The 12,573-nt window shown below is 44.6% G+C and overlaps 5 protein-coding genes across 5 annotated transcripts; 3 read left to right on the top strand and 2 right to left on the bottom strand.

Moving 5' to 3' along the window:
* Nucleotides 1-3,315: 3,315 nt before the first annotated feature.
* Nucleotides 3,316-5,352, top strand: SAMD00019534_089250 (hypothetical protein; the record flags this gene model as incomplete). The annotated part of the gene is made up of 1 exon (XM_012895814.1): nt 3,316-5,352. One exon carries the CDS (start codon nt 3,316-3,318, stop codon nt 5,350-5,352), a length of 2,037 nt encoding a protein of 678 aa, XP_012751268.1.
* A 109-nt stretch (nt 5,353-5,461) lies between these two features.
* Nucleotides 5,462-8,174, bottom strand: SAMD00019534_089240 (hypothetical protein; the record flags this gene model as incomplete). Its single annotated transcript, XM_012895813.1, has 7 exons — nt 5,462-5,851; nt 5,924-6,513; nt 6,589-6,998; nt 7,063-7,609; nt 7,686-7,772; nt 7,844-8,044; nt 8,099-8,174. The coding sequence occupies 7 exons, from the start codon at nt 8,172-8,174 to the stop codon at nt 5,462-5,464; spliced, it is 2,301 nt and encodes a 766-aa protein (XP_012751267.1).
* Nucleotides 8,175-9,464: 1,290 nt separating this feature from the next.
* SAMD00019534_089230 (hypothetical protein) lies at nt 9,465-9,641 on the top strand (the record flags this gene model as incomplete). The annotated part of the gene is made up of 1 exon (XM_012895812.1): nt 9,465-9,641. One exon carries the CDS (start codon nt 9,465-9,467, stop codon nt 9,639-9,641), a length of 177 nt encoding a protein of 58 aa, XP_012751266.1.
* Nucleotides 9,642-9,659: 18 nt separating this feature from the next.
* SAMD00019534_089220 (hypothetical protein) lies at nt 9,660-10,040 on the top strand (the record flags this gene model as incomplete). Its single annotated transcript, XM_012895811.1, has 1 exon — nt 9,660-10,040. The coding sequence occupies one exon, from the start codon at nt 9,660-9,662 to the stop codon at nt 10,038-10,040; it is 381 nt and encodes a 126-aa protein (XP_012751265.1).
* A 340-nt stretch (nt 10,041-10,380) lies between these two features.
* On the bottom strand, nt 10,381-12,040 carry SAMD00019534_089210 (hypothetical protein; the record flags this gene model as incomplete). Its single annotated transcript, XM_012895810.1, has 2 exons — nt 10,381-11,712; nt 11,777-12,040. 2 exons carry the CDS (start codon nt 12,038-12,040, stop codon nt 10,381-10,383), a joined length of 1,596 nt encoding a protein of 531 aa, XP_012751264.1.
* Nucleotides 12,041-12,573: the final 533 nt, after the last annotated feature.

Genomic DNA, 12,573 nt, shown 5'->3' with positions numbered 1-12,573 from the left:
GTGCTGCAGGTGTCGTAGTTGGATCAATAGATGATAATGTAACTTGATTGATTATATCCTCACATGATGATGTATATGATTGTGATGATGATGATGATTGAGTCGATCCATTATTAATATTATTATTATTATTGTTGTTGTTATAATGTTGTTGATGTTGTTGTTGAGGTATTTGATGATGTTGAGGTAGTTGATGATGTTGTTGAGTATGTTGATGTTGATGATGTAGTGGCAATTGAAGTTGATCCATACTCATACTATATAATGATGTCTGTTGTTGTTGTTGTGGATGTTGATGTTGATGATGTAGTTGATGATGTGATGATGATGATGAAGAGGATGATGTTACATCTACTGGTTGACTGATATAGGTATCTTCCAATAGTTGTTGTTGTTGAGGTAGTAGCTGTGAGTCTATGATCGATGTATGACCAAAGGTACCAATATCCTCACAACTTGAATGGAAGATTGAATCATCGCATGCCAACGATGAGTCCACTGCATAGTCAAGCATATCAGTGATATCATTGATATCATTGATATCCTCTCCTTGGAAGCTATTATCCATTGATTGTTTGTTTGTTTGATTGATTGATTATATGATTGTAATTGATTGTATGATTGAATGATTGAATGAAATGAATGAATGAATGAATGTATACTAAAGTATGATTATCTGATCTACAATCTACAATCTACTAATCTCTCTTCTTGTTTTATATATTGATGATATAAATGTTATATTATATATTATATTATTATTTAATGAATGGTCAACTTCTGAAGTCAACTTGTTCATCAAATAAAAGAAATAATAATGTTTGTGTGTGTGTTTGTTTGTTTGAGTGGGTTTGAACCCCCACAACAGGGAAAGGTGTGTAAACAAATCTTTTTATCTATTTTTATATTTAATTCAACTCCAACTTCCCTTTTTTGATCAAAACACTGATGTCTGTCTGGTTTAATTCCATATTGATTACTTCATCAAGGAAGTATTCCAAACCTTTATTAATTCTCCAACTTTATGTTGATTGATTGTTTAATAAATGATTGATTTATTGAATGATTAAAGGAAAATAAAACCCGGATATTGATTAAGATTAAGATTTATATTATTTTAATGACTTTGATATTTAGAATTAATTGGACACATTATAAATTAATGTTGAAGCTGCAAAGTTGAAACATCATCAAGCCCAACCAGGATGGAAGTCTACAAAGACATGGATATTATTTTTTACCTATCTAGTTAAATATATTATATTATATAATATTTTTGGTGTTACCCTGATGGTGATGAGGTTTTGTTTGCAGGTCCATCCAACCCTAGCCAAGGACAAAAATCAAATCACTGCTCCAAAAAAAAAACAAAAGAAATCAGAGGTGGCTCGATATGTATTCTGGTGATGTTGTTTAATGGTCAGGTGATTGATTTGATTGATACAAATCAATCAGAATCATCAGGCACATCAGGTCAGGTGGATGTCACTTGGCACCGAGAGAGAGTGAATGTTCGAACCACACACAACAGCAAGAATGAATGAATAAAGTCTCTCCTTTTTAATTTGTCATCACATGCCTCCCCATTTGACAATTCAACAAACACACACACATACAGGCTCTCACTTAGAGAGAGAGACATAAACAAACAAACAAAACAAACAAAACAATAAGACAAGAGTGTTGGAAAGAGATAGAGATTTAGTGGAGAGATAGAGAGAGAGAGTGACGTTTGGTCGTACCTTACTCATTCATTCATTCATTCACGGCACACACAATCAACCACCCACATTCTACAACACGACAACACCAACAACAACAAACAACACAAGACAAACCATAAGAGCAACAGTAATTGGTTGACAAACACCCCCTCAATCCACACACACCCACACGTTCACACACACACACACATACACAAAGGTCTGACCAACCAACACACACACATAGAGATACAAGAAGAAACAAACACAACCAAAATTGTGTTTTTTAAATGAGAGAGTGTGGGAGAAGACACCAACTGTTGTTGACACCTTGCCAGCCATCCAGCCAGCAAGCAAGCAGCTGCTCCTCCATCGGCTGCACTGCACCTCCTTATGCCTCTCACCATGATTCATTCTCCAACACCACAAACAACAACAACAACTCCTACTACTACTACAACTACAACTACACATACATCAACAAAGAACAATAACAACAACAATAACAACAACAATAACAACAATAACAACAGCATCGATAGAACAACAACAGGTAGCAGCAACAACAGCAGCAGCATCGGTAGCAATCTAGATTACAATAGTGTACGTACCTACTTTTTAAACTTAAATGCGATGGATATGTGTGTGTGTGTGTGAGCATATTGGATTGGATTGAGTTAGAGTTTAGTTAGGTCAATCCCCGGATTGACCTGACCTAACTATCCAGTCAGCCATCCCATCCAGTAAGACGGTCAGCAGTCATATATTAAAACAGCGCGCGCGCGAGTGTTTATGAGGTTGGATGTCTGTTCTATACATGCATCACACATACACAACACTCTACTACTCCACTCATTCATTCATTCAATCACGTGATCACTCACTATATCACTTTCGCACCCAAGTAAAATGATATGCATATACGGCATCATTGTGCTTTGGATGTATGGATGTGAAGTGAATGAAATGATATGAATGATATGAATGAGGAGGAAGTATGGCTGGCTGGACTGGATGAATGATTGGATGGGATAATAGTGACATCTTATCCAAGATTGGTCGCATATGACATATAATGGGCTGAACTTATCCCTGACTAACTCTACCCATCACCTCTCTCTTTCTCAATCCCCATCCTATCCCTCACACTTCACCATCATCTTCACCTTCACCTTCACTCACTCACTCCAACCTCTTTATCCTTGTCAATCAATCAAACAATCAAACATTCATTTGGTTACTGCAGTATCATTATATTCCAAACAGATTAGTTAATAATAACAAGGACAATCAACAACAACAATATCAATCACCTGCTGGAGGAGAATCATCATCATTGGCCTTAGACCATCATCATAATCATTCAATCTCTCGAAGCAAATCACCTTACTCCTTAGGATATCACAACTCGTTGTTCACATCGCCAGCAGGGGCAACTGCGGCGGCACCAACAACTTCAGCTTCGCCACCTCCACATCCAGCATCAACAACATCATCACCATATTATTATCCACCGCCATATTATTTATACGGCTATCCTAATGAAACTCATCCATTAGTACATCAACAACAGCTACAGCAGCAACAGCATCACGAGGCATCGACCGCATCAATGCTACAGCAGCAACAGCAGCTACATATTCAACATCAGCAACATCTTCAGCAACAGCAGCAACAACAGCAGCAGCACATACCTGTACATCATCAACAACAACAACCTCTGGAAATGGAGCAACATCAACATCCACATCACTATTATATGGCGCCTCAGCCACAACAGCAGCAGCAACATGGCATGCAGCTACCGCCGGGCATGTCGCCCACCCAGCCATATTGTATAACAGCATCATACCCTGCTGGGCCGCCTCAACAACCCCCGGCAATACCTTATTATCCATCGCCTGCCGCCGCTTCACATCTTCATCTACCGCCACAGGGAGCAGCACTTCACCGCAACCCCTATCTATTGCACACGTCACAGCACTCTGCGCCATACTATTCCCAACAACCACCTCACATGATGACCGCGGCACATCAACAGCAGCAACAGCAACAACAACAGCAACAGCAACTTCAACAACAGCAACAACAACAACAGCAGCAACAACAACAACAAAAGAATGTTGCTGTTGAACCTAGCTTTGTAGACGAAGCTGCTGGACACACCTACAACTCTGACGACGACAGTCAGTACGAAGGCCTGTCACACATGCAAAGGATCGTGGCGCAGTTCTACAAGACACTGTTTCAGTATCATCCCAACACGCAGATCGTCTCACATAGTGAGATCCCGCCGCCATCATCGGCGTCGCCAATGCCAATGATCGTCTTCACACCAAACATACCACAGCGATTCCTGTCGGCCAGCTCCAGACACTCTTCGTCCACATCATCGCCCTCCAGCGACTATGATCGATCGACGCCAAAGAGTGAGCGTTCTTCGTCGGCCAAAGAGAAGAAGAGCAACAACAACAACAATGACAGTGCACCAAAGAGGAGCGATCGCGAGAAGGAAAAGAAGAAGGATGGCAAGAGTAAACAACAGACAACAGCTGCTGCCAAAGACAAACAACCACAACAACAACAACAACAACAACATTCTGTAGATAGTCCAACACATATAGGCCAGGGCAAGGAGTCGAGGGTAACACCATCTCCGCCATCGAGCAACATAACACCAAAGTTACAACCACGCGTCAACAGCAGCAGCAGCATCAGCAGCAGCAGCAGTAGCAGTAGTGGCAGCAGCAGTGGCATCAGCCATGAACAACAACTATGTAAGAGTACTGAGGAGATGGCATCCACAAGCAAAGAGAGCATCCTACCACCACCACAATACAACATTCCATCGATCAACATCAAACCGATTGCCAGCGGCAGCAACGATGGACAGTCATCACAGACACCGCCTCAGCCATCTCTTCATCACAACGTCTCGATACCCCTGAATCTTGTTTCACAGGCACCTGGCAACATCAAGGTGCCCGAGTACTCCATCACAATCGAGCCATCATCCAGTGGCGCTGGTTCCAGATTACTTGGCCCACCATCATCGTCATCGTCATCGTCTTCATCATCATCATCAGACGATGTTCTTGACAAGAACAACATTTTACACAACACTTCTTCACCCTCTATCGCCATCCACTCACAACACAACAACTCACAACAGCAACAACAACAGCCACTGAGTAGCGGCGGCATGAATGGAAAGCCGCACTTCAGTCTGACACCCTTTGACTACTTCGAACCGTGGACAGAGGACCGCAAGAACAGCAATCCCTACTCCAACTTCTTCATGCAGGACTCGCGCAAGAACAGCATCGTGACACCGGAGCGCAAGAACAGCTTCCTGTTTGACCGCAAGAACAGCACCACGTTCCTGGGAGATCTGGGCGCCAGTCCTCTGGGCGATATCTCGCTGCCACTCATCCCCGACCAATTCTATCCGCGAAGGTATTCGATGGAGTTGAAGCCACCCGTGTCCAACAACATCTACGGCTCAGCCGGCACTCCTGGCAACTCAACAGAGTTGGATGCGGTGCTGGTTGGCAGGAAGCGATCACTGTCCCAGGAATACCTTTGGCAGCGTCGAGGAGCATCCCAGTTCCAGGCTGAAGCTGGAGCCCTCGGCAGTGGCCTAGCCTAACTAGTGTAGCATTGTAGACTCATTGGACATCAACAAAATAAAGTGTATTTTGAAGCAGTATCCAGTATCGTGTCGTCGTCGATGTAATATTTATTGAATGATTATGATGTTAATACAACTCTGTGTATTGACCATCACGCTTCTTGAAGCATGTTAGGCTGAGACCTTGCTTTGGCTCGACGAGTGGACGAATGATTAGAGTTCGCGCAGTCATCACAGCGTCGTGCACTCGCACAAAGAAGTGGTCACCTCCAAGATCGCGATACACTCCAGAGATCTTGAGAAGCTCCACAACATTGGCTCTGACGTCGGCGAATGCCAATGGTATCTGACAGTCGTTCAGCTCCCTGTTCAACTCCCTCAGATACTTGATACCAGTCGAATCGATGTATGATACTGATGAGCAATCCAGAACGATCGCCGAAACATTCGGGTTCTTTGTCTCGTCCTCGTTCTTATAAATCTTCTTCAATTGCTTACGAAGGTAGTAAGCGTTGACCTATATTGATGTGGATGGTTAGTCTGTGTGGTGATTCGGTTGTCATCAATCAATCAATCACAACCAACTTACAAAGAGAATGGGTGCATCGAATCGGTAGACGACCACGTTGTTCTCGGTGATGGCCTCTGGGTAAAGCTCGATATCGTTGTAGGTTGTGGTTCCAGGGATACGTCCACAGATATATGTGTTGGGCCGCGAGCTCTGGTAGATTACAAGAATGAGTGAGAGTACCACTGCTGTGGAGATACCGGCCTGGACTCCCAAGACGATCGTTGTCCAAAAGGCGACCAACAACAGCATCATGTCAATCTTGTTGATCCTCCACAAAAGTTGAATCTCGCCCAAATCGATCAGTTGCATGACTGCAAAGATGACGATGGCAGCCAGGACGACCTTGGGAAGGTAGTAGAACACTGGAGTCAAGAAGAGCAGAGTGAGGCCGACGACCACCACTGAGATGATTGTGGTCAGCTGGGTCTTGGCGCCAGACGATACGTGCAGCGAGGTTCTTCCAAAGGCACCTGCGCATGGGTAGGCTTGGAACACCCAACCAAACAAATTGGCCATGCCAAGTCCAATCAGCTCGCTATTCAAGCTTAGTTCGTATTTACATTTGTTGGCAGCGGCCTTGGCAGCACTGACCGTCTCGATCAATCCAACTATTGATTGATTGAATGATTGTTAGTATGTCTGTGACTACCACATTGATCAATGGTATCGCAGTGTAACCTTACTAATTGGTATGATTATAGCCTCTTTGTAGAGTGATAGGGCTACGTTGGTGTCAAAGTACTTGAACTGGCCAAAGGGTGTTGGCAAGCTTGATGGGATGGGACCGACCACGGACAATCCCTTGCCCTCCAAGTCGATAAAGTATGATGCCAGTAGGCCAAGTACTACAAGGATCAATGGTGCAGGGATAGGGATGGTAGTCTTTGGAATCATCTTGAAATGATTCTTAAAGATGTAGAGCAAAGCGAAACAGATTATGGCAAGAACAACAGATATCCAATTGGTATCGGGTAGATTCTTGATAATCTCCAACACATACTTCCATGCGTACTCTTGATTGCCACCCTTGATACCAAACAAGAAATTAGTCTGGCTTAGTATAATGATGATCGCTGCTGCCGATGTGAATCCACTATAATAGCGCGAGGAGTATGAGTGAGTATGTTGATCATTCAATCAATCAAACATGAACATACCTTAGGACAGGTCTGGAAAGGAAGTTGATTAGATATCCGAGTTGTAGGAAGCCCATAATGAGGTAGTTGATTCCCACCATTACGGCGAGGAGGTTTGCGTAGGGGACGTATTGCTCATCGGTTGGGTTCTGACCTTGGACGGCCGCTCCCACCATGATGGACATGAGGGCAAGTGGTCCGACAGCCAAATGCTTGGAGCTGCCAAAGAAGCAATATACGAATGATGGGACGAAGGCGGTGTACAGACCAAGGATGGGTGGCAGGCCAGCCAGCATGGCATAGGCCATCGACTGGGGAATGATCATCGTGCCCGATGATATTCCCACACTGATGTCATTCTTGAGGAACTCCTTCTTGTAGGTGGTGATTAGCTCGATGATCGTAAACTTGCGTCTTAAGAACTTCTTGATCACCTGGGACACTGGAGGCTTTGGTGGTTTTCCGCTGGCATTAATATCCATTCCATCCACTGCCTTTCCCTTCTTCTTGGCGCCTCTCTCCTTTGTTGTGATTGAAGATTGGGTCAAAGTTGGTCTCGTGTCACCCTCTACATATGTGCACCAAAGGTTAGCAAGCATGTCAATGGCCACTGATCAATCAATCATTCAAGGATGAGTACTTACCGCACAATGCTTGGTATGCCAATCTAAGATACTTGATTACTTCATAACCTTCGGTACCGACATAGTTTGCGTAATGATCTTCCACCTCTGTATGATTGATTGAATGTATGTTAATGGGTGTGTGGACGGGATGGATGGGATAGAGCTGGAGGACATACCCTGAGACCATGTGGTGTAGAGCAAAGACTTGATCTCTGTCACATTCTCTCCATTGAAGTGCTTCTCATAGAGCTTGGTATAGAAATCCAGGTTGGCAGCCTCCCATTGCTTCCTCTCTTCGGCATTTCTGTGCTCAATAATGTCAAGTGCCTTGGAAATGAACTCGGATGCTAGGGTAAGGGTGAGGGCGAGGGCGAGGGCTGGGTTAGACGATGATTGATGTACAGGTCATTCATGATCATGATCATACATACCTTTGGCTGATTCAGAAAGGTATTGGTTAAGGGATGGCGCGGTCTCATTGAGGACAACCTCATCGTAGGGTGACATTAATGGAGATTGGAATACATGGTCACGATCAACGTATAATTGAGACTTGTCCTCCATCTCAATGCCAAGGTCTTCATTGTTGTTGTCATTGTTGTTATTGTTGAGTATTATACCACCACCTGGTCCTCCACGTAGTTCATCAATCACTACAGATGGCAGTGGAGAACCGGGTGAAGATGATGAAGTGTTTGAATCTGAATCATTGAAAGGTTGTATATTATTACTATTATTATTATTATTAATGTTGATCGGGTCCAAGTTATCTCCGCTCCTATTCATCACTCTTTTTAATTTGATTGATCGATTTGTTTGATCGATCGATTAAGATGTATAGTGAATGATTGATTGATTGATTGATATAATATGTCAAACAGATACAAAGTAGAAATGTAAAGATACAACAAAGATAGAGAGAGAGAGATAAATAAAGATAAAGATAAAGTAGGTGTGAATGAATGGATGGATGTACAATGGTTGGTGTCAGTCAGGCTGAGTGACATGTTTTCACCAGATTCACCAAGCGTGTGAACACTGGTGATTTTAGACCACATTTAGTGTCAAAATAATGATTTTAAATTAAATTGAGCTAGTGAGAGAATTATTGGGCTGTCAGAAGTGTCAAACAAAAACCTTCGTCTTGATCCTGGGCTGTTAGATGGATTTGGAACCACCCCGTCATCAAAGTCAATTGATTTATTTTTGGAATGATTTTGTCAAAAAAAAAATGTTTAATTGGTGAAAGTGGGGAGATATCAACTTGACCATGACCAAACAGATAACTATGTTCAATCATCATTGACTCCATCGACTATTCATTCATTTATTCAATCAATCCATCAAACTATCAAACCCACCAACTTGGTAGCACAGACACTTTCACAATCAAATAAAACAGATTGTTTTGATTGAATGAACAGTGCTTGATGATGTGTGAGATCTGAAAGGATGTGGTGGGTTTGAAGGAACAAATTGGTTGGGATAATAATAACTCACACTCATTCATTCACATTCATTCAACTCATTCAATCCTTTGTTTCAACAAGTAATTATAGTTGGAGATAGAGATTGAGATAATATCTATCTCAACAAACAAACAAACAAACAATGGATGAAGATAAAGGAGGAACTAACAACAACAACAACTCAACATGTACAAGTGGCAGTTGCAATGCATTCGACACTGTTGACGAAAGATACAAGAAAGGATTCCATCCAAGTAAATGGGAGTTGGCCAATGTGTTCTTGAGTAACTTTTGGCAACCATCTAAATGGAATCACATCATAACTCATATGGGTAGAACAAAGCCTGTGCTCAATGAAGGAGATCAATGTCCCGATGCCAATCTACTAGAGTTTAGCACCGGCGATGGCAAGAAGGAGGTGTACACCACTGGCAACGTGTCGATCTATGACCTGTTGCAGCGTAATGGCCGACCCGTCGTTCTGTTCTGCGGAAGCTACACTTGACCCCCATTCCGCGATAAGATGCCCTTGTTCCAAGAGATCTACGAAGAGTTCAAGGGCTTCGACATCGACTTTTACATCGTGTACCTGGCAGAGATGCATCCTGCCGACGGTTGGGTCATTGGTGGCGACTCGATCAGCACATGTTACAAACAACCAAAGACAATGGAGGAGAGACTGACCATTGTGAAGGCGCTCCAAGAGTACAGTCCCAATGTGACCATTCCCTATCTGGTTGATCTGATCGACGACAACTTCAATCAAGTCTACGATGCTGTGCCCGAGCGTCTCTACGTCCTCGAGAACAACAAGTTCTCCTATGTTGGTGGTCCTGGACCTTTCCAATTCATACCCGAGGAGTTAAGAGAATACCTAACAAAGAGATACAAGTCAAACAAGTAATGAATGAATGGATGTCATCCGGATAACTCTGGGAATAGGCATATTTGATGATGGATGAATGATTGCAATTGTGAATAGTAATGACGTCCAACCAAGCTAAACTGATTGCCAGTGCTTGTTGGATTGATACCCTTATACACAATGCATTCAAAGTAATCCAAATCAATGCCGCCACCATCCAAGTAGACATGGATACACCCTTTCAAACAAAACATTAAAGACAAGATATAAGACAGGAAACAGATAATGGATGATGAGTGGCTATATTACATTGCACTTCTACATGGAGCCTCGCGGCGGAAGATTGGTTGGTGGATGGATGGACGGACTGATGATTGTTCTAGAAGGTGTAGGGATAAGGATAGGCAGGATGTCCGTTGGGGTAGTAGTAGGAGGGTCGGCCCTCGAATGGTCCTTCGTAGGCTTGGTACATATTGGGCACGTGAGGGGGCGGTGGATGCTTCAAGGGAGGGTTGGTCGGCGAGAGTTGTGGTGGCTGGGCTTGTTGTTGAGCCTGTTGCTGCGCATCCAGTCTCTGCTGCAGACGCTGCTGAACCACCTTCTTCTGGCTGGTCAGGCTGGGCGACTCGGTCGGTCCACCCTTGGCGAGAGTCGGTCCGCCCTTGGAACCACCTGCCGTTGATGGTTGCTGTGGCTGTGGTTGGCTGGCTGGCTCCTTGCCGCTGAGCGAGAGGTGTGGCGGCTGCTGATGGTACTGTGGAGGGTGTCTTGGGGAGTGATCGATGAAGTACATTGGTGACGAGGTCTCGTGCGAGGGGTGGCCGCCCATGCCGGGTGGGTACTTGGCCGGGTGCATGATGGGCGAGATGGGGTAGTCGACGGACGAGCCCGGATGCTTGGGCATCATCAGGAACTTCTCGAAATCCATCATACGTTGGGTGAGCAGGTGGATGCGTTCCTCAATGCCAATCATGTACGACTCGTTCTTGGTGCTGAACTCCAAGATGAACTTGAGAGCGCCGTCAATCTTGCGCGCCTGGTCGTTGTAGCCTGCCTGGAACTCGTTGTTGAAGCGTATCCACTCGCGAGTTACACACTCCTGCACGGTGGACTGCAGCAGCGGCGACTGGGGTGGCGAGCTGGTGCTACCACTGCCCTTGGAGCCGGTGGCCGTGATGGCGCCGGACCGCGGAGATACGGTGCTGGGGGGTGAGCTGCTGAGCGTCGCCACCTTGGACCTGAGGGACTGCAGCTCCTCGCGCAGTTCGTTGAACTCCCTCTTGGTGATGTATATTGGTGTGTTGTCGTCGTCGTGACTGCTCGTGGAGACACGAGCAGAGCTATGTACAAGTGAGGAGGAGGATGTGGAGAGGGAGGAGGTGGGAGGTACGGTGGATGGTGATGGGAGGAGGGAGGATGATGAGTGGCTATTCTTTATCTGCTGTTGCTGCTGCTGCTGTTGCTGTTGCTGTTGCTGTTGCTGCTGCTTTGTGATGAAAAGGTTTGGCATGTCATATTTGGATGAATCCTTCTTGTCGTTCGATGGCTGTGAGAGTAGACTGTACAGGCCGACTGTGGACGATGGCGTTGATTGGCCAAGCTCACGCGGCGTCTTCATAGATGTGCGCCCGCTGCTGCTTGGACTCAATCCTGGCACAGCCACAGGCGCGCTCTCCACTGAGTCCAATAGTAAGTTGAGCTTGCTCATGGACTACGAGGTCAGGTGTTAGTGTGTGAGCGTGGACTTAAGTTCCAACGAATGAACCATAACATACATGTTGTCTAGGTGGAGGAGGAGGATAGTCGGGAGATACACTCCTGGAAGGAGAGGAGTGTATTGAATCTTTCAACTTCTTGGTTGAACTGCTGTTGTTGCTGTTTTGATCATCTATGCCCAGTTGTTGTGTAGACTGGACATTTGTTGGCGGAGACTGCGAGCCTGAGCTCCAATCTCTCTTCTTCTTATTGTTTGTTGTACTTGTTGATGTTGTTGATGTGGGAGATATTGGACGTGCATTGCTGTTGCTGTTGCCATCCATGTTGGATGGCGATGAAGTTGATTGAGATGTTATAACTGACAATATTCCATCCATAACTTGGTCAACGTGAGGAGATTACGTTTGCCGTAGTTAAATGTATATGTATAAGTTGTTTGTTGGCCGTTAGGTATACGTTGATGGAATAAAAGATGTCAGGTGATAGTGTCAGGTGACCGGTCAAGTGTGTATCAGCTGATTGATGTTAATATTGATGGAATGATTGTTGTAAGTTGAGTTTGAATTGGATCAAGTGGTAGTAGATGGATGCCAGGTAGACCGGCAGACAGACAGGCAGCTGGATTGATGGATGGCGTGTGGAGTGATGGTGATAGCGATCAATGATGGCGTGCTGAGGTGGACTGTACTGCACCGCTTGTGGACATGTGTCTACAACGACAAGACAACAAGAACAACCAAGAACACACACACACACACACAGAGGTGTTGAATGATCAGAGAGATGGAGGAGGAAGATGAATTGATTGATCGAGGTTGCAAAAATGAGAATGAGCAGTACTTGTTGCTTTGAATAG

Source organism: Acytostelium subglobosum (genome assembly GCF_000787575.1).
Source record: "Acytostelium subglobosum LB1 DNA, scaffold: scaffold20, whole genome shotgun sequence".
Classification (NCBI taxonomy): domain Eukaryota; phylum Evosea; class Eumycetozoa; order Acytosteliales; family Acytosteliaceae; genus Acytostelium; species Acytostelium subglobosum.
Note: the sequence above shows the minus strand (reverse complement) of the source record. Positions and strands in the feature narration are given on the sequence as shown.